Consider the following 21,162-nt stretch of genomic DNA (forward strand, 5'->3'; position numbering starts at 1 on the left):
TTAAAGATCTAGTTTAAAGTGATTTCTTGTCCCTAGACTGATATTTATAAATATCCCTCAAAGCAGTTCATTGCCTACTGGGTGTTTATTGTACCACAAAGTATAAAACACAGGTAATGCTACTGCATTATATACTCTCCTTACCTTCTATCTGGCAGAATGGGGATTCTCCACCCTTTCACTTGACTCAGTTTAGAGTCTGACAGCTCTATGAGCAACGGGAGTTTGGGTACCCAGACAGTCATTTCTAGAGGTGCACTCAGGTATTCATAGTTAAACATGGCTTGTGCGTTCATTGAACCTCTGGTTTCCTTCCCACTCACAAATACATAGTCACAGCTGCTTGACACCTGTCAACAGAAAGTCAAATGGAATCATACAGAAATAATGTGATGTAACAGTGTGCTGTGTGTCAGGTATACAAATAACGCATCATGTGACACATGTATCTCAGGGTTAGCCAAGAAATGCATTTCTGATCATACCATAATCTCAATGACCTTGGGGTTTTGTAGAATACACAAATACATATATTGATCAGTAAGTTATATGTTGTATCCCTAGTTTATATATAATTAATAATGTCAACCTTTCCAAAACAATTCATAAAACAGAACTTTTCCATTTTTGAGAGTCACTGTGAAAAACAAACAAACTCATTTTGACTTGTTCATTGAAATTCCAACCAAGTCAAGAGATATACTACTTTGTCTCTGTATATTTTCTCTGCCTGACACTTCAAGACACTAGGCGGAGCTTCCGCAAGCAGTCTTCAGTCTTTTCTATCTATGGAGATTCCCGTGCATTGCTGTACTTGTTGCTTCTGTGGAAAACGCTTACTTTCCAGTGAGGTTTTCCTGCAGTTTGGTGTCTGTAGGAGAGAACTATACCACCAGTGTTCGATATATTTAGCAAACGTTTTACTCCTCTACGTGTAAGTAGGCTACTGTTTCCTGGAATTGCACTTGTGCCTTATAGGCTTTCACTTTTTTCTATATGTACCTTGAATAATCTGTTACATCCGTAGGGAGGGACTATCCCGCCCAATCATGCATATTTGAGTTGGGTTTAGCTCATGAATATATAAGATGTCCCTTCTTGTATATTTTGCACTTGTCTTTTTAATTCCTACATATTATCCTATTAGTTTTCTCTTATGTGTTTTTTTTTTTTTTTTCATGTTTTTATGCTCATAAAAGCTACATTCTGGTGATATTTAAGAACCTTTTTATGTATGCATTTTGAGTGTTTTTATATTCATCTTAGGTGTGGTTTCAAGGCCTTCTTTTTTTTGTGTGTATTATAAACCGGTATATAATAGTATTTTAACTGATGCAGTTTCAGCATCCCTATCTTCTTGTTGGTATAGGTTAATAAGTAAAGTTTAAATGCATTCCTTGTCTGAAAGGCTATTGTCAGTTCCAACAAACCAATAATTATGTGTGCAAAATACATCGTAGATTATAATAAACAATTTTCTCAAGTAGCAGGAATATGGTCCGTTATGACAACAGAAAAGACATTTCACTAGAAGAAAACGACTGATTTGCCATAAAAAATTATTTGAAGAAATATTTTTAATAAATCACTGAACAACAAACAACAGTACTTTAACTCCATCTCAAAATCCTAAAATATGTGTGCTAAATTACAATTAGGCAGTTTACAGCAGAACTGCAAATTTTGTTAAACATTAATAGACCACCGAAATGAAAAAAAAAGAAAAAGAAAATAACATACACTTGGAACATATAGAACCCCAGAAGTGGCATGCAAAATATTTTATTCAAATTGCAAGCATGCTGTACTAGCTCATGTGCACAAATTAGTAGGTTGTGTCCACCAGATAGTTCATGCATGTGATGCAATTGTGTCACTGAGCAGCCCCCCTTACCCCTCCATCATCCTGAGAAGTAGGGATATGGAAAATGATGGAATTGCTTCTAAGTAGTGATGTCCCGAACGATTCGCTGGCGAATAGTTCCTGGCGAACATCGCGTGTTCGCGTTCGCCACGGACGGCGAACATATGCGATGTTCGGTCTGCCCCCTATTACTATTTTTAAAAAAAGGGTCCCCCCTCCCTGAGCGGGTGGGGTCCCTAAAGTAAAATAGGTGGGGAGGACCTATTGTCCTCCCCCCTGGCCCCCACTACTGAGCGGTGGGTGGGGGCCCTAAACACAAATTGGGGGGGACCTAATGTCCTCCCCTCTGGCCCCCACCCCTGAGCGGTGGGTGGGGGACCTAAATACAAATTGGGGGGGACCTATTGTCCTCATCCTGGCCCCCACCCCTGAGCGGCGGGTGGGGGCCCTAAATACCAATAGGGGAGGGGGACCTATTGTCCTCCCCCCGGCCCCCACCCCTGAGCGGCAAGTGGGAGCCCTAAAAAAATGTCCCCCCAGGTGACTAGGGGTCCCCAAACCCCTAGTCACCCCCTCCCCCCCTCAAAAAAAATGATCCCCCTACCAACCCCCCTCACCCTAAAAATAAGGGGGGACATTTAACTAAGAACCTGTAAAAAAAAAAACAACTTACCATTCGATGATTTCTTTCTTCTAAAATCTTCTTTTTTCACCCGCAAAAAAGGTCATATAAATATACATAATAACCGACACAATAAAAAAAAAAAAAACAAGCGCAAAAAAAAATAATCCATCTTCACCCGGCGAGGGCTCCACGCAGACTGAGCTCTGCAAGGCGGGGGAAAGCTTATAAAGCCTTGCCCCGCCCTGCAATTAGGTTCAGAGCACTCTGATTGGTGGGTTTAAGCCATCCAATCAGAATGCTCTGACAGGTAAATGAAGAGACTGACAGGTAAGTCTCTACATTTGCCTGTCACAGCACTCTGATTGGTTGGTTTGAAATCCACCAATCAGAGTGCTCTGTGTCATTATACACAGCGTGGGAAAGTTCTGTGGGATTTTCCCACGCTGTGTTATTTGACTCATAACACTCTGATTGGTGGATTAAGTACAGGGGGATATTCACTAAGTATCAAACATTGTTATACAGGGGAATATTCACTAAATGCCAAACATTGTTATATAGGGGAATATTCACTAAATACCAAACATTGTTATATAGGGGAATATTCACTAAATACCAAACATTGTTATACAGGGGAATATTCACTAAAAGCCAAACATTGTTATACAGGGGAATATTCACTAAATGCCAAACATTGTTATATAGGGGAATATTCACTAAATGCCAAACATTGTTATGCAGGGGAATATTCACTAAATACCAAACATTGTTATACAGGGGAATATTCACTAAATGCCAAACATTGTTATATAGGGGAATATTCACTAAATGCCAAACATTGTTATGCAGGGGAATATTCACTAAATGCCAAACATTGTTATATAGGGGAATATTCACTAAATGCCAAACATTGTTATGCAGGGGAATATTCACTAAATGCCAAACATTGTTACATAGGGGAATATTCACTAAATGCCAAACATTGTTATACTGGGGAATATTCACTAAATGCCAAACATTGTTATACAGGGGAATATTCACTAAATGCCAAACATTGTTATATAGGGGAATATTCACTAAATGCCAAACATAGTTATACAGGCGAATATATAAGGGGAATGTTCACTATATACCAAACATTGTTATACAATTGTTATACAATGGCTGGTTTAAGCCAATCAGAGTGCTCTTTGTCATTTTACACAGTGTGGGAAAATTCCAAAGAACTTTCCCACGCTGTGTAAAATGACACAAAGCACTCTGATTGGGTGGCTTGAAATCCATCCAATCACAGTGCCGGGGGGGAGGACGGTAGGTCCCCCCCCACCATTATTATCTAGGGTCCCCCCCTTATTGTTTTTTAACGGCCCCCACCCATCGCTCAGGGGTGGGGGCCAAGGGGGAAGAAGGACGGTAGGTCCCCCCCCCACCATTATTATCTGGTTCGCCAGGTCATTTGCGGAAGTTCGCGTTCGCGAACCGAAAATTTTTTGTTCGCGACATCACTACTTCTAAGGAGAACCATAACAACATTAACCATTTCATGGTTATTTTTCAAAGGCCCATTTTTATTTAATTAATTAACTATTTTAGTGTCACAGCAGAGAGCAGAACTTACATAGTAATACATGTTAAAAATAATTTGTGTGCACACAGGTGCTGTGTGTTAGCTGGAGGGGCAGGGCATAGGTTTACACTGTGTTTGCTGCACTCTCCTTGAGTATAGTCCTGTATTCACATGCCAGTACTTCTTAACAAAAGCAGAGTAAACAGCAGACAAAATCGGCATTAACCAGGTAGAAGCTGAGGGGGTAATGAGAGCTCAGGGGTTAATGCAAGCTAGTAATGAGAACTGGCGGAGGGTATGAGAGCTAAGGGGCTAATGTTATCTGACAGGTTAATGAGACCTGGGGAATTAATGTGAGCAAGTGGCGAATGAGATCTGAGAAGGTAATGAGAGCTGAGGGGGAATGACAGTGATGGGGTATTAGGAGTTAAGGTGTAATGAGGCCTGTGGTTAATAAGATCTGACGGGTTAATGAGAGCTGAGATGTTTATGGGAGCTGGGAGTATGATATCAGAAGGGTTAAAGAGTGCTAAGGGGACAATGAGAGATTAGTGGGTAATGAGATCTGAGGGGGCAATGACAGCTGAGGGGGTAATAAGAGATGAAGGAGGGAATTAGATCTGAGAAGATAATAAGAGCTGGGGTAATGAGAGCTCGGGTGGAATGAGAAAGTGGAGGGTAAAGAGATATTTGGATATGGGGGTGTCTCTTTACCCTCCATGTATGTAAATTATGGGGATGCTTGAACAAACACAATCTCCCACACCCAGAACACTCAGCACATTCACCTACCTACATACATTCTTCACTACTACCCATACACAGCAACATATGTAAGCCACGGCTACCCATAAACAGATATCACCTCCTAAACAAGACACAATGTCCACCTCACACGCAACACACACGTTGTCACCCCTTACACATGTTGCCTGGTAAAGCAACACTATGACAGTTAGTAGTGATTAGTAGTATTCTGACACCCTTCCAGAGTAAAAAAACTCTTAAGAACAGTTTAACAGCTTACCCGGGACCAACTGGGTGCCCATCACCACCTCCCATACTGCCAGAAGCTCCTGCCACTAAGCTAAGCCTGGCCGTGCAGAGCCAGCCTCCCTGGTCTCACTCAGTGGGTGACAGGGAAGACACAGGTACATTTTCAAACCATTCTTAAATGCTGTAGAAGTGCTTGAGGTTTGCATTAATAAATATTAATCTTTTATAAAATTACAAAATAACAGTGAAAGAATGCAAACATTAATTAAATTAAATGTGCTGCACACGTCTATGCTAAAAATGATGGGAGTTTTGTAACAAGAGTGGCAATTGTTCCTAAATGACTTGGGGGTGGGTAATAATAACCAAGTAATGGGTCCAATGAATATGATTTTTGTAAATATTCGTATTGACAGCAAACAATTTGTAATATTAACCTTTTATATTCATGTAGAGTTCTATGCATAGATAAACTTAAACGTGCTCTGTCTGAGCACAAAGGTGACCTTGCTAATCCCTGTGATGAATTGATGGCTTTGTTAAACAAGTGGGAGACAGTAATTTTAAGTTCATCTTGGTGTGATTTGGCCCTGCATACAGAGCAATAAATTATCTGCGCAAGATGAAGTGCTTCAGGTATCCATGGCTACCCATTATCTTTAAGCACATGTTCTAATACTGCCCAATAGGAAGCAATTCCAGTGAAGAAACAGGTCGGCGTTAAACTTCTGCTGAAATATAAGGCACTTAGCTGATGCTGTGCAAATTACAGATCAGTGTAGCCAATCTTCTGTGTAACCTCATATCATTTAAACCAAACACATAAAGCTATTGATATGAATTAATCATTAAGCATTCAAATTCCATCTGAAATACCAGTCTGATCATCAGTGGAGGAATGTAATATACAGAGCTCCCCGGTGCAAGAAAACTGTTTGGGCCCCCTTCTAGCGAAAGAGTGGCAAAAAGATAGATCCCCAACTGTCCTACGATGCTATGCCAGCTGGGGATCTACCATTTGCCCATCCTTGAAGACCTGTGAGCAGTGTTTGTAAGCATGGTTTACATAGAGTATGTGTGTGCAATGTAGGAGTGAATTTATATGTAGTGTTGGCATTTGAATGCAGGGGTATTTTTGTATGTAATTTTGGCTTTAAAATGTAGATGTGCTTTTTTGTGTGTAGTATTGGTGTTTGTATGTAATTTTAGAATTGCAATGTAGGGGTGTGTTTGTATGCAATGTTTAGATATAGTGTTGGCTTTTAATTGCAGATGTACATTTGTGTGTGGTAATGGTATTTGAGTGAAGGGGTATATATAATATTGGAGTTTGAATGCAGGTATGTGTGTTTGCATGTTGTGTTGGTGTTTGATTTCTGGGAAATATGCACATACACTGTGTAACGGAACCGCTGGCACCCCGACCGGGTACCCTCCGCTGACGGATGCTCCTAGTGCTTTCCGAGGTCTCCAAGCACTCTGCCTGACACCATAACCACTGCAGACCCCACGAACCGCCGCAGCTTGGTTGGGGTCTTGCCGACTCCACCCACTCTGGACCCAAGACCAGGGTCCAGCTTCCAGTAGGTGGACCTCTCCGAATTCCAGAGAGCAGGAACAGGAACAAGCTCTTAGCAGAGCTCAGCAATTATACCCTGGGGAGTATAGTGATTATAGCAATCCCCCAGTAGTTCTCCAATCCCCCAAACATGAGCCGAAACTTCATGAAGGTACAAGATGATCTGAGGTGCTAGCACACCCAGTCTGGCTTTTATTACAGTTGTTGCAATTACAGGACCGCCCACAGGGAGGGATAAAACAACCAATCATATCACAGTTACATCCCACATATCCCCTCCCCTTATCCTGAGAGGAAACTCAATTATACATACAGTTAAAACATACTTTTTACCCAACTTTCATAACTCTAAAACCATACATCCACTATCTCCATAAAAATTTACATATTCACAATCAATCCATTCAGGGGAACAACATATTAAAAAATGGCACGAATCAGACCAGTGGTTTAAAAGTTAAGGGAAAGTCCTTTGTGACCAAATGAAGCATGGGTTTTCTTCCCAAAACAAGTTCCACAGAGTCTCTATCCTGGAGATAATTGGGAAGTAATCCAATTATCTCCAAGAACAGAGGCAAAACTCCATTAGCCACATGGCAGACAAAGGACAATAAAAGACATAAAAATACATACTGTTACATTTATCACATAGAACCTACACATTTACAATTTACCGAACACATAATAGCATACATAATATTGAAGACAGCCTGAATGCAATCTGCTACTCAGTCTTAAAGGGACATTGTTCCTAAAAGTCATAATATGTCCACGGATGTTTTTTAAAGGGCCAGCAGCAGCACCATACAAATCCAATATGCCCAAATGTTGCACCTGAAGGGCCAAATCTCCCATGGACCATAGTCAACAGGTAAGAGGCTGGCAATCAGGCTCCTCCAACAGCCAGGGGTAAAGGGCAGCTTGTCACCAATAAACCCAGTGACAAAAGGCATTTCGTCACACACTGCTACATACATACATACATACATACTTACACAGATATTCACACACATTAACACACAGATACACACATATACATACATATACGCTGAGACATGCACACATAGACAGACACACATACATACACACTGACAAATGCACACACCTTGACACATACTGTCACGGGTTTGGGGTCAATGGGCTATGCAGAGATTTATATGGGCACAGTCACTGAACAACAGTCTTTGAGGAAAATAAAGTCCTTTTATCAGAGCTCCAGCACTTGGTAAATAAAGAGAAACTTGATTAGTAGTAGTAGTTGAATTGCAGCAAATAAATCAAAGCTGGGACAGTGTTGCAGGAGTTAGCCAAAGTCGAATCAGCATTGCAGGGGTTAACCAAGATAGAAGGCAGGTTCCAGGCAGACAAGAGTTGATTCAGGGAAAACCACACGTAAGGGTAATCAACTTACTTCACTCAGGAGTTGGCTCTGTACTCCAAGGGAACAACAAAACAACTGAGCCCAGACCCTAGGGTTGTCTGTGCTTAAATAGGGAAAAGGGAATGGGACCCCTCCCATGAGGAGGAGTCTAAGGGCCTATATAAGTGGAAGACTCCTCTGGGTAACTGGGTGTCCACACATCCCTATGTGGGTGGTGCGCTATGTCAGTTTATAAACTGAAAGCCACTGTTCCCCACACTGCTTAAAGGAAAACCTATATGGGTTTTCCAGGGTTCTGATAGCCTGGGGCAGTGTGGAGTACACTGCATACATGCCACCTAGTCCGCCTGCCACAGGAGAGGTATGCTGGCGGACAGGCAGAGCTTGTGTTCCTTCCCCCGCATGCCGAAACCTCCTGGCACACCATGACACATACACACATCTTGACACATACATATACTAACACTTTTACACCTTGACACACAGATACACACACTGACACATAGACACAGATTAACACACTGACATACAACTTCCTGACACACCTTGACACACACTTACATATACATACACATACATGTTAAAGGGCATGCACGCATGACATACATAGATACACACTGGCACAAACACACACTCATATACACACAATGACACATACACACATCTTGACAAACAGATACAGAAACATAAATAGATACAGACACATACACTGGCACATACACACAAAGTCAGATAAACACACTGACACATACACATGCCTTGACACACAGTTACACATGCTGACATATATACAGACTAACATATACATACACACATACATGTCATCATTTTTATATTGGCTGCTACCCTCCTGTTAGCATACCTGTTGTTTGTAGGGGGTGGGTTGCTTGGGATGCTGCTGGCTGAGGCTGGAATGTGTGAGCTCTATAGCAACTCACTCCTTGCTTGTCTCCCCCCTGCTACCTGTGCCTCTTTCCCTCCCTAGTGGCACATTGTATATCTGGGAGTAGGTGACTGCCTCTCACTTTTTCCCAGACTACTGATGTGAAAGGGTCCCTTTCCAGAAATACCCATTGGATGGCCCTAAGTTCATCGGCCATCTGAAGTGTATCCCACAGCAGCCGCACCGGTTGCATCAACAGTAGTTCAACTGCTGTTGTTATTAAACTAGCAGCAAGGGAATACTTGCAATACACATTTAGTAGGTTGCAATATGACTCCTTACCATGAAACACACAAAAAATACATAAAACAAACAATGAGATTTAATTTTGTATCAGATGTACATTGTTTGATATGTTCAAATAATGCACACCCATGAAACATACAAATTGCCTAACAAGACAATGATAAAATAACCAATATTCAACATGCCAGCAAGTTCATTCTGCATAAGAGATACAGCAACCCCAGACGATGGTTTCAGCCTTCTTTTGGGCCTCGTCAGTGAGGTGTAGCTAATATCCCTCTAGGTACAGTGAGCACAGGGTCCCTGTCTGGATTACCCTTTTAACTTTGTATTAAAACCTAATACAACTAATTTAAAGACAGATGTCATGTTAGCAGGAAGGAGTGCAATTGTGAGAAACAAGGGTTGTATTTCTACTAAAATTATGTCAAAACTCGAAATCAAGCTTTGCTTCACTGATCTAAAGGTTTAAAACATCATTCCTTACCAACTCTTTTTTATGTTTGCTGATGCTAATTACAGATAACTGGATGCTTACAACAAACTGTTTATACATATGTTTAAGGAAACAGATGTGTAACATACTTTATAAAATATTCTTACAGATAAGGGGGCACATAGACATCAGTCAAATCTCAACTATGTTTGGATGAAGCTAAACTATTTTCTAAATCTCTTGTATGTGTGCCATATGGGTCTTGGGATGCTTCTCAAATACCATGGAGTACTTCAGTTGTCCAATTGTACGGTATGGTGCCATAACACTTCTGGCATCATAACTGTCACGGCAAGGGTGCATAATTCATTATTGCACTATGGAATATTGTCTTTTAATGTAATTTGTGTAGTCCATAGATGATTCCTCTTTGAAGCTAGGACCCCAACAGAGGTCCGTTGACAGAAGGGTTAATGTAAATTGCATAGGAATGTGAAAAGGGTCAGATGGGGCATATGGATGGATCCTGTGATTAATCAAAGGCTCTGCAAGGTGTGAGATTCTACACTCGAAAAGCCCGAATGTCTGGCTTCAGCCATATGGCCTGTACCTCTTAACTGATGAGTCAATCTCTTTGATATGTTAATGGCCACTAGCCTTGTTCCAGTATCATATCCAAAAGAAAAAACATTAATATTTACCCACAGAATAATAATTAAACCTAATTTTTGTTATATTTGGAATGTGACAAGCACCATCTTCTAAACAAGCCCAAACATGATTGTCATAACTTAACCATAGGGGAAGGGATTGTGATGTCTGCTATATTGTGTCGCAAGTACGGTGTGTGAGACATATCTATGGAATGGAAAAATAATAAATTTGTGGATGCAATTATTATTTCTGTGGCAAATACATAAGAGAAGATAGAACCAAATGTTTCCATTTGGATTGATGTTGGTCTGGGGCACAAGGGGGTGGTCACTTATTGTCTCTATAGATACGCCTTAACTTCACCTCTGGGCGAGATGTGGTAATCCACAGAGTATATCTCTAATGATACTGAAGTGTGTATTGTACTTGTTTGGGGGTCCAGAATCTAATTCTAAGTGAGCCACCATCTTTCCTACCAAAGACCCCCTGGGGCAGAAGTTTAACTTTAAACAGCTGATTAAGTGATTAGGACTTCTGTTATTTCATCCCTTTTGTTTTTATCTGTTGTTGGTGTAAATAATTTTGATTGTAATCTATATTTTTGTATGCACTGTGATTATTTTTTGCTCATAATAAATATTTCTTTATTAAGTTCTGCCTTTGTCTGGTAAAGAATCATGTTACCTGAAGAGACTAATCAGTGTTTTGCAATTGCTTATATACTGTGCTAAGTTATATTTGGTGGGTTTTCTTATAAAGTTACCTGGGGGACCTAATTTATAAATTGTCTTGGTGGTGGCAGCGTTAAAATAGTAATAGTTATATTACTATGCCGAAATGTCGGTGGTGTTAAGGGGGATTGTATCATTATTTCCGGTCTAGTGCAGACAAATAGTGAACGTTAACCCTTTCACCACCACAACTACGTCAAGCACTCTTGAAGTAGGGTCCGTTCGTGTGTTCATGACAATAACCACTACCACTGTAGTGCTCTTGGTGCTTGGAGTGTTCCTTTAACAAACATGCTTTGAGCTCAGCTATTAGATGTATAAACATAGGTGACACTCTGTCAGTGGAAGGCAGCTCAAGGACCCTACAGATGGGGAAAAAAGAGAAATAAAGATTTTTCCATCCACCTGCCTTAAATGCAATTCAAGTTCTATATAATTTAATGTGGTTATTTGTAACTGTTGTCAGATATAGTAAGCAATGTTCTGTTTAGAGAGGATATAACACTTTACATTTTGGGCAACTGTTGGTAATAAGAACAATAGATATAAAGAGGTGCAGAGGCAGATCAACATTATTTACAGGATTAAAGGTTTGGAAGAATTTTAGCAATGTAGATAAACTTTCACAAAAGGGATCTATTCACACACTCAGAGAAGGAATGAGGTCCCACAGTGTCTAGGAAGGTAACTAGTTTGAGATCACTCCTCAAATCTTCATATAGTCATGGTGAATGGGTCTCATCTTGGTCAAGTATCTTCACTATTCCAGGGCTGGTCCCTAGGTGGTCACCTACAGTTGACTTATGATTAGTCCTTGTTTTGGAAAACAAACCACTGGGGCTAGAGTGCTACATACCAAAAATACCAAAAATTAATATGATACACACCAACCCTGTGTGATTAAGGTCCAAATGTATTTCGTGCTTGTTTGTCCTGCTATGCACACACAATCTTTAAGATAAAATAGATTATGGTTATGAGAAAGAGGTCAAAATCACTGATAAATGAAAATGTATAAATGCCCTACAAGCACATACATGATTACAATGAGTTCTCTTGTGTAAATGTTAATAAAAGGACATTATTGATTGCCTCTGAAATCAATAGCGAATCGCAGTTGGGATAACATTGAAAGGGAAGACATTAGTGTTTGTGTTGATCTCTGAGCGGAAATTATTAAATATGTGTGATAAGAAAGTTTTAATTTGTTTCCTTTTACTATCTAATCTACTATATAATTAAGTACAAACACTCTAGACTGAAAATATGCAAAACCATAAAACTGTACATTTCCCAAAATCCTGGTGGATCTATGCATCCAAAAAAACTGATTGTCACATTGTACAGAATTTCAGTTTTAACTAAAATGAGGATCTGTTTTCTTAATTACTAAAATTGATATTTCCCTGAATTAAAAGGTAATTCATGCTACTGATCACATTAATTGAGATAATTATATATTGATTAGGCTAGGAACAGTTCAAGGAATATTTTGCATGTTATGATATGTCCAATTAAAATAACATAAAAGGAAACTATTTTGACAGATAAAGATTTGTGAAGTGCACATGATGATGTCACATGTGTTGCATGAGTAGTGTTGCGTTTTGTCGAAATTCCTATACTTGCTGCCTCTCCTTAAAGGATCACTATAGTGTCAGGAAAACAAAGCGGTTTTCCTGACACTATAGTGCCCTGAGGGTGCCCCCACCCTCAGGGTCCCCCTCCCGTGGCGCTGAAGGGGTTGAAACCCCTTCAGCCACTTACCTTAATCCAGCTCCCTCGGTGCTGGTGACCTCTCCTCCCCATCCGACGTCAGCTCCCCAGTCAAAATATTTATTAAAGATAAAAATATATTAAAGAATAAAATCACAATAGCAGCAATAAACTTTTGGGTAAAGATCGCACAGAAAAACCTTGTTCACAGGCTCGGATGTATGTGGATTACTATTCACTCCAATGTCTCTATTTTGATCGCCGGTGAGGACGGCTTGCGTGCCACAGTGTATTCCATCTCCAGCCTCACTTGGGGGGGACTGCACTGCTCGTTGAATGCTGATCTTGAGACGCCTGGACTCCGGAATGACTGTTGGGCTCCTGTGCTGATATTGCTTCTGTGTGAATGTTCTATTTGCCGCCTGACGCGTTTCGTAAGGAATTGCCTTACTTCTTCAGAAACGTGTGTAGTATTCTGTGTATAACAGTGCTTATATACCCTCAGTTTATTGCTGCTATTGTGATTTTATTCTTTAATATATTTTAATCTTTAATAAATATTTTTTCTATCTTAAAACCCCAGTTGTTTTTGGTGATATTTCATATTGCTTTGAGCAGCCAGCTTTTCGTACTGGTTTCTCCTACAATATACAATATATAATATATTTATCTACTATCATCAATATTTTTATCAAATAAGATCATTGCATCTTTCATTTAATAAAACCATATGAAAGTATAACATTTGGTATAAAGATATCCTGACCTTGGCATTTTCTCGTTCCCTAGGTTGAAGATATCTATGCCATACAGATATCTGTACACACCTAGAGGCCTGAGTTTTCCACACCAGTACTGACATTTCATTTTTACCAAAATAGTAACAAGTAACAACTTAAAATAGCAACAAGTAACAACTTAACATTTTAGCAACACTGTATCTAAGAATTGATTTAACATTGCAGTTACATTGAAATACACTGATTTATTTTATTCATTTTATTTATATTGGATTTGCTCCTGGATTTTCTGCTGCTATATTTATAGTATCACTTCCCTCCAGCTATATATAGTGTAATATTGCCAAATTAATATATATTTAGGATTTGTAATAAAATACCGCTCACAAACATAAGTCAGAAAAGAGTCTGCTCGAATTATAAGCGCTCTTTGAAAATTCCTCAATAGGACCACAATGTAATTGTAAAACAGGAAAGAAACAAGGATGCTTTTAAACTTTTATTCCAAGATAAAATACACCATACTAAAAGCCCCTCTGCATGAAAAGTCCTGTTTTCCCCAGTTCTGCAGTAACCATGGTTTGCTATCATCTCAACCTGACTCAGAACACTTCAGTAAATCGCACATGATGGCTTCACACGTATCGCTTGTGTAATGACGCATTTTGCCTAAAATGACCTTTTCAGACCACTCTAGAGATGTCGCGAGCATAAAATTTTCCATTCGCGAATGGCGAACGCGAATTTCCGCAAATGTTCGTGAACGGGCGAACCGGGCAAACCGTCATAGACTTTAATGGGCAGGCAAATTTTAAAACCCACAGGGACTGTTTCTGGCCACAATAGTGATGGAAAAGTTGTTTCAAGGGGACTAACACCTGGACTGTGGCATGCCGGAGGGGGATCCATGGCAAAACTCCCATGGAAAATTACATAGTTGATGCAGAGTCCATAAAGGGCTTAAAATTTACCTAACATTCTTAAATTGTTTGGAGTAACGTGCTTTAAAACATCAGGTATGATGTTGTATCGATCAGGTAGTATAAGGGTTACGCCCGCTTCACAGTGACAGACCAAACTCCCCGTTTAACGCACTGCAAACCCCCGCAAACTGTTGTCAGAGGCAGACACACCAAACACATGCCACACTGCTGAGCTCTGCAATGACGGCATTCTGGTGGTGGCAACAGCATGCGTTGATTGGCGTGCTGTCTGGCTGACCCCGGGTGCCGATGCATGCTGTCTGACTGTGCCACTAGCTCCTTGCGACGACCTCCCCCAGCTTCCAACTTGTCTCCTCCTCCTCTCTGTCTCCCCATCTGAACTTTCCCCCTGTTCTTCTTCTCTTCTAGCGGGCACCCACATGACATCCAAGGACGCATCGTCATCATCAACCGCTTCACTTGTATCTGACAACTCAGCAAAGGAAGCAGCAGCGGGTACAACATCATCATCATCACACCGTACATCCATGTGTATAATGCTGCCTGACTGAGACATATCCCTGTTATCTACATCCTCTGGCAATAATGGTTGCGCATCACTCATTTCTTCCAATTAATGTGTAAATAACTCCTCTGACAGATCAAATGAAGCAGCTGTGGTGCTAGTGTTGGTGGTGGCGGCAGGCGGGCGAGTGGTAACTTGAGAGGTGCCCGAAGCTAAGCTGGAGGAGGATGGTGCGTCAAGGTTCTGGACGGAAGCTGTAGAAGATTGGGTGTCCTGTGTTAGCCAGTCAACTATGTCCTCAGAACTTTTCGAGTTCAGGGTACGTGGCCTCTGAACACTGGGCATTATTCTAGGGCCAAAGGGAATCACAGCACCACGGCCACAACGGCCCCTGCGGGGTGGCCTGCCTCTGCCTGTCAATTTGTTTTTCGATTAGTGGTACTATGCGTGCAAGCTACTGTGACAACAGATATGAGTGGCACTGTGCACTGGCAGAAGTTGGCAGAGTAGACGCTGTAGGCCTGACACACACGCTTGCAGACAACTAACTGCTATTCAATCTATTACAGTCAAAATTGTATTTTTTTTTTTAAATGTACACTACTGCTACAGCAGATATGAGTTGCACTGGTGTGACACTGTGCCCTAGCAGGCCCTGAAACGCACACGTGTGAAGGAAACTGACTGCTATTATATTACAGTCAAAAAAGTTTTGTTTTTTTTAAATGCAAGCTAGTGTGACACCAGATATGAGTGGTGGCACTGGGTAAGTGGGCACAGTATACGCAGTGAGCCTGACACACACGCTGGCAGGCAGGCAGGCAACTGCAATTATATTACACAGGAAAAAAAAAAGCAGACTGATGTTCTAGCCCTAAAAAGGGCTTTTTGGGGTGCTGTCCTTACAGCAGAGATCAGATGAGTCCTTCAGGAATGTAGTGGACACTGAATACACTAGCCTAGCTATCGATTTCCCTATTAAATCAGCAGCAGCTACACTGTCCCTCCTCTCACTAAGAATGCAGCTTCCGGGGGGCGGGGCCTAGCTGTCATGGAGGAAAGACGCACTTCGTGTGAGCTCCCTCAATATCTCACTTTAAGCAGCTATCAACAAGCGAATTTCACCCCAGAAGGGGATGACCCAGCAATGTTGTTCCTACCTGACCGACCCGACATGCTTAATAGCGGTCAGCAACTCGACAGAGTCTTACTTACCTCCGCGTGGCAAGTGTGGCCTGGTGCTCACCGGGCGTGAGAGGCGGCCGATCTCCCGATCCTGGGATGCCCAGGAGCAACTACTTCCCGGCAGGAGCTCCGTTACCCCCCCTCGGACCGGTGGGGGTTATCCCGGTCCACCCCTGAGAGGCTGTCTGGAGCTAATGGACGCTCAGAGCTCATCTGCGACTCTCCCAATATGGCGGCAGCCGCGTGTCCTCCTGGTACCAGCAAAGCATGGCAGGATATTGAGTCTAAGCTGGACAGACTCTTTAATCAATTTTGGAAGCAAATAACAAGCAGGAAGCCCCAACAAGCTCCACCACAGCCCCAACAAGCTCCACCATAGCTAAGCGAAGCAGTCCCCATTAAAATCCACCAACGCAAAAGGCGTCGAAGACGGGACTGGAGGCACAAACAGAAATGCAAAGTCTGCCCCACGTCAAGCACTCGCCTCCACCTTAACCCCTTAAGGACCAAACTTCTGGAATAAAAGGGAATCATGACGTGTCACACATGTCATGTGTCCTTAAGGGGTTAAGCCACCACAATCCTGCACCGGACGTGAAGCACCACCGGGACAGATCCGACCACCCGACAAAACAAGCTTCCACCACCTCAAGCTGCGAACCCGGAACTCAGCCAGAGACTTGCCTTTGTTGTTCCAGGTATCAGGGACTCCCAGGGTCTGCAACTGGCGCCCAGAAGGGATCAGCAGCTCCACCACTAGTTATAAATCAAATGTGAGTCGCCCCATGAGATGAGACTAGTGCATAACATAATACATGAACGGTTAAGGTAAAGGCATGTAAGGAACTACGACAATAAACTCTTTAGGAGGTGAAATAATTACATGTTTAAACGCTTGCTACTTTACGATTAGTTAATGCAAGCAGTAATCAGCAGCCTGCCAAGCATGTCCCACTATAGCCGATCCTCCACATCATGCCTTTGATCACATGAACTGCTCTCTGCACATTAACTAATCGTAAAGTAGCAAGCGTTTAAACATGTAATTATTTCACCTCCTAAAGAGTTTATTGTTGTAGTTCCTTACATGCCTTTACCTTAACCGTTCATGTATTATGTTATGCACTTGTCTCATCTCATGGGGCGACTCACATTTGATTTATAACTAGTGGTGGAGCTGCTGATATAAATACACAGTTGATAACATGCAAGCTACACCCTAAACATGACAGCCATCTTTCACAACAATGTACTGCTATATACTCATACCCTCAGTGCAACTAGCCATGACATATGCACGTTCAGCCTAGCATGCTAAAATATAACAAACTTCTGTCTAAAAAAAATAAATATACAAAAATACAAAAAAAAACCAGAATGCAGCTTCCGAATGAATCTAAAATGTATGCTGTCCAGGAGGTGGGAGGGTCTGGGAGGTAGGGTCTACTGCTAATTGGCTGGAATGTGTCTGCTGATTGTGAGGTACAGGGTCAAATTTACTCAATTATGACGAATAGGGGGCGGACCGAACATCGCATATGTTCGCCATCCGTGGTGAACGCGAACAAGCTATGTTCGCCAGGAACTATTCGCTAGCGAACTATTCGGGACATCTCTAGACCACTCCTACCCTTGATGCTATTCCTTAATTAAGTCCGCTCAAAAGGGGTGTGGTATTAAAAGTCCCATATCGATTGGATATTCTTTAAAACCTTATTTGATCACATTAATAGTCCCAACATTCTTAAAACATATTAAGGGGGGACTGAGAAACTCTCATTTGAATTGTATATATCCCAAAAAACTTCCACATTAGAAATCAAACCAAATAGTATGTGACATATCACCTAAACCTTACAAATCCTAATACATTAAATCTAAGGTATATCACCTAAATGATACGTAACTGTGAGAGAAATCACAATATTGTCTTAAAGATACAGCACACCTTTTCTTGTGATTGTCCAAACGATAGGCATCAGCAGTTGGGGGCATATCTAGTACACTTTTAAAACTAGCTACTGGCCAGCTGTTGGTGCCCAGTCACTAGAAATGGCCTGTCCCATGGGGATGGGGCCTGTAAAATAAGGAAGTCATGGCCCCCAAGTGCCAAAACCCATAGATATCATGTGTGGGGACATTCAAATAAATAATGGGATGTGGACAGATCACTGCCCAGACCCCTAACCACACCCATTGCCAATTGTCCCATATTAACTGAAGAGGATCTAATGTGGGTGGTGGGTGGGGTCTCTAAATAAGTAAACAATAGGCAGAGTGGGCATGCCTTTGTCCATCCCCCACTCTTAATAAAGGCATGCCCCTACCTATTCCCCAGGTGCTTAGAGGCCTCCAGTTCCTTACTCACCCTTCACCCTAAATGATCAAACCTACCCACCTCATCCTAGTAATAGTTGATAGGGGGCAATAAAACTAATATCTGTTAAATTAAAAAAAATATATACTTACCATCAGAGTCTTCTTTCTTCTAACATTTTATTTCTTCAGCGTCAAAAAAGGCCATAATAAAATCCATAAATTCCCATGCAACAAATGGCAAAAAATAAATATATATTTTTTTAAATTAAATGCAATAAAATGAATTCATATTTGCCCCATGAGGCAGAATGGGCTCTCAAAGCAGAGAAAACCCTTATTAAGGCCTTCCTATGCTATGTCAGCTATTACATTGAGTGTGATTTACTAAATACGAAGTTGGAATAAGATCTCTTTAACGGGATTTTGTCCATCCAGAGTTTTTTATGGTGTTAGTGAATTACCCCACGGGACCTTATAATAAAATTATTAACACTGAAGAAGGTATTTTTTTTCTTCAACATTTTCTTCAAATAAACATATTTAAGTTTATATAAACATAACGCAATGTGGTGAATATCAGACTTAGCCTCCTAATGGAAATGAAAGGCTAAAAGTTGCGGATGTGTCCAGAACAACAAATTACATAATTCATACAATTATCCAGAATAGCAATTACATAAAGTCATTATAGACTATATTATTGTATTTGCTCTTATATTTTGTCTCAATATAGTGTCTCTGAGAAAAAAATAAGTAGCAGCTTTTGACAAAATGTAAGAACGACCTTAGTGGCAAAGTGACAATATTATCATTGAGATTTATTTGAACATGCCTCACCTTGATTATATCCTCATTACTGGATTTACATGAAGTGTAAGATGATATATCTGTAATATCTCCTGTTGTCTCAATTGCAAGAACCTTCACAGGGATGGCTACTGTCCGCCCAGTTAGAATGGCAGTGTTTATTATTTCTGTATCCTGTTAATACAAGACAAAAGCAGATTTTTCACACCAGAAACACAAAACAGTAAAATGTATTCAGATTGCTCGAAGTGAGAAATGAGCCATGTTACATCTTTAAAAGCATGATGGCATTGTGGAAGAATCTCACCAATACAAAATAAAAGACAGAAATAGTACACATTAAACACAAGAAAGGTAGTTACCATTGCCAAAGGAACAATGGCGCGAATATCCTTCTGTATCACTGTTAATTCAGTCACTGCCTTCTCAAGATCAGGGGGAGGATTTCGACCTCGATAATCTAAATGCCACATTATACGTCTTGTGACAGACTGACTTGTGAAATTCTCCATTTCAAAGTCCAACTGCATTATCTGGTATGGGGTATTATCCGTCCTGGAAATTCAGAATAAAAGAAAAAGTCATTAACTCCAGTATATATTTTTATTTCCAAGACAGGAAAAAAGAAAGAAAGATGTGCAGACTGAAAGAAAAAGGCACTTAAGAACAATAATTAGATTTGCAATGTTTAGAAAAAATGTAGGGAAATGAAAGCTATAGAGATAGCATTGATGGGAGCAATATGGAACGTAGAGTTGGAAACAAGTGACATGAAAGAATAAAAAGGATATATTTATTTTAAACTGACTTGTCACCTATAGATGTATACATAACTAGGTCTGCTTTGGTAGATAAAACCTGCTAATTCTGCTAATGCAATGAATAGCATACACACGTCGATTTCCTTGCTGAATGTAATTTTTCTACAATAAATCATGCTTTTTCCACTTTAAGACCTGTGAGTGCATCCTGAATTATTATTATTATTATTATTATATATATATATATATATATATATATATATATATATATATATATACATATATATATATAAATTATTTGGTGTCCCCAGCACTCACGTGTATCATAAGCCAATGCCGGGCGCCAGACCAAAGCTCCAAAATGATAAATAATCCAAATGAAATAGGCTGCTCTCCGGACTTAAAAAATTCCAATCTTTATTAAAGTTGATTAAAAAATACGACCAACGTTTCGGTCCCCGTTCGGGATATATATATATATATATATACCTGCATGCACCCATTATGTACACCATGAAGCCCATTCCAAGCATGGCTAAATTGTATTTCGAGATAATTAGAATAACTAATATTGTCAATTTAGTTATACATTTGATGACAATTTGGATAAGACATAATATAGAATTATATCCTCTTTAAAGTGTTTCTTTGTGATTTCCCCATAGCAGTCAATGTTGTGGGGAGTATGCATTCGCAAAGAGCAAAAACTAAACAAGTTAAGTGAAATTTTTTTTTTTTAGTTTACTATGATTTGGTGTTTAGTAAATAAACTTCTACATGTTAACGAATTCATATTCTATATTTCCCACAACTATTACTGGTAATAAAATAAACCTTTTAGCTTGTCTAGGAGCACACATGTTTTAGAAAATAGAACGGTTTTAACACAGTGGAAAATCTCATTTTAAAAATACTTCAAATGCACAGTAATGCAATTAAGCGCAAGTGACATTTTCTGTAGGTAATTTTTCACAAAATGTAATGGTAGCACAATTATATTTGTTACTTTTTTTTTGTGATGTTTGATGCAATTGATGGTTTAACCTAAAAGATGAAAAACTAGATAAACTGCATGGGAAGAGTGTTCTATTTTTTTTATTATGTCTCAATTGTGAATGGTACAAAAGGGTGATAAAACATCAATCCAATTGTCCCCCAAAACA

General features: G+C 40.3%; 1 protein-coding gene across 1 annotated transcript in view; it reads right to left on the minus strand.

Moving 5' to 3' along the window:
* TMEM132E (transmembrane protein 132E) overlaps nt 1–21,162 on the minus strand; it is a 447,844-nt gene that overhangs the window by 26,604 nt on the left and 400,078 nt on the right. Inside the window, exons 4-6 of the mRNA XM_063457191.1 lie at nt 19,601–19,793; nt 19,269–19,412; nt 145–350 (exon numbers count right to left, since the gene is read on the minus strand). Of these exons, the coding sequence (XP_063313261.1) occupies nt 145–350; nt 19,269–19,412; nt 19,601–19,793 (543 nt within the window). The remainder of the gene's footprint in view (nt 1–144; nt 351–19,268; nt 19,413–19,600; nt 19,794–21,162) is intronic.

Source organism: Pelobates fuscus, chromosome 1, assembly GCF_036172605.1.
Source record: "Pelobates fuscus isolate aPelFus1 chromosome 1, aPelFus1.pri, whole genome shotgun sequence".
Lineage (NCBI taxonomy): Eukaryota > Metazoa > Chordata > Amphibia > Anura > Pelobatidae > Pelobates > Pelobates fuscus.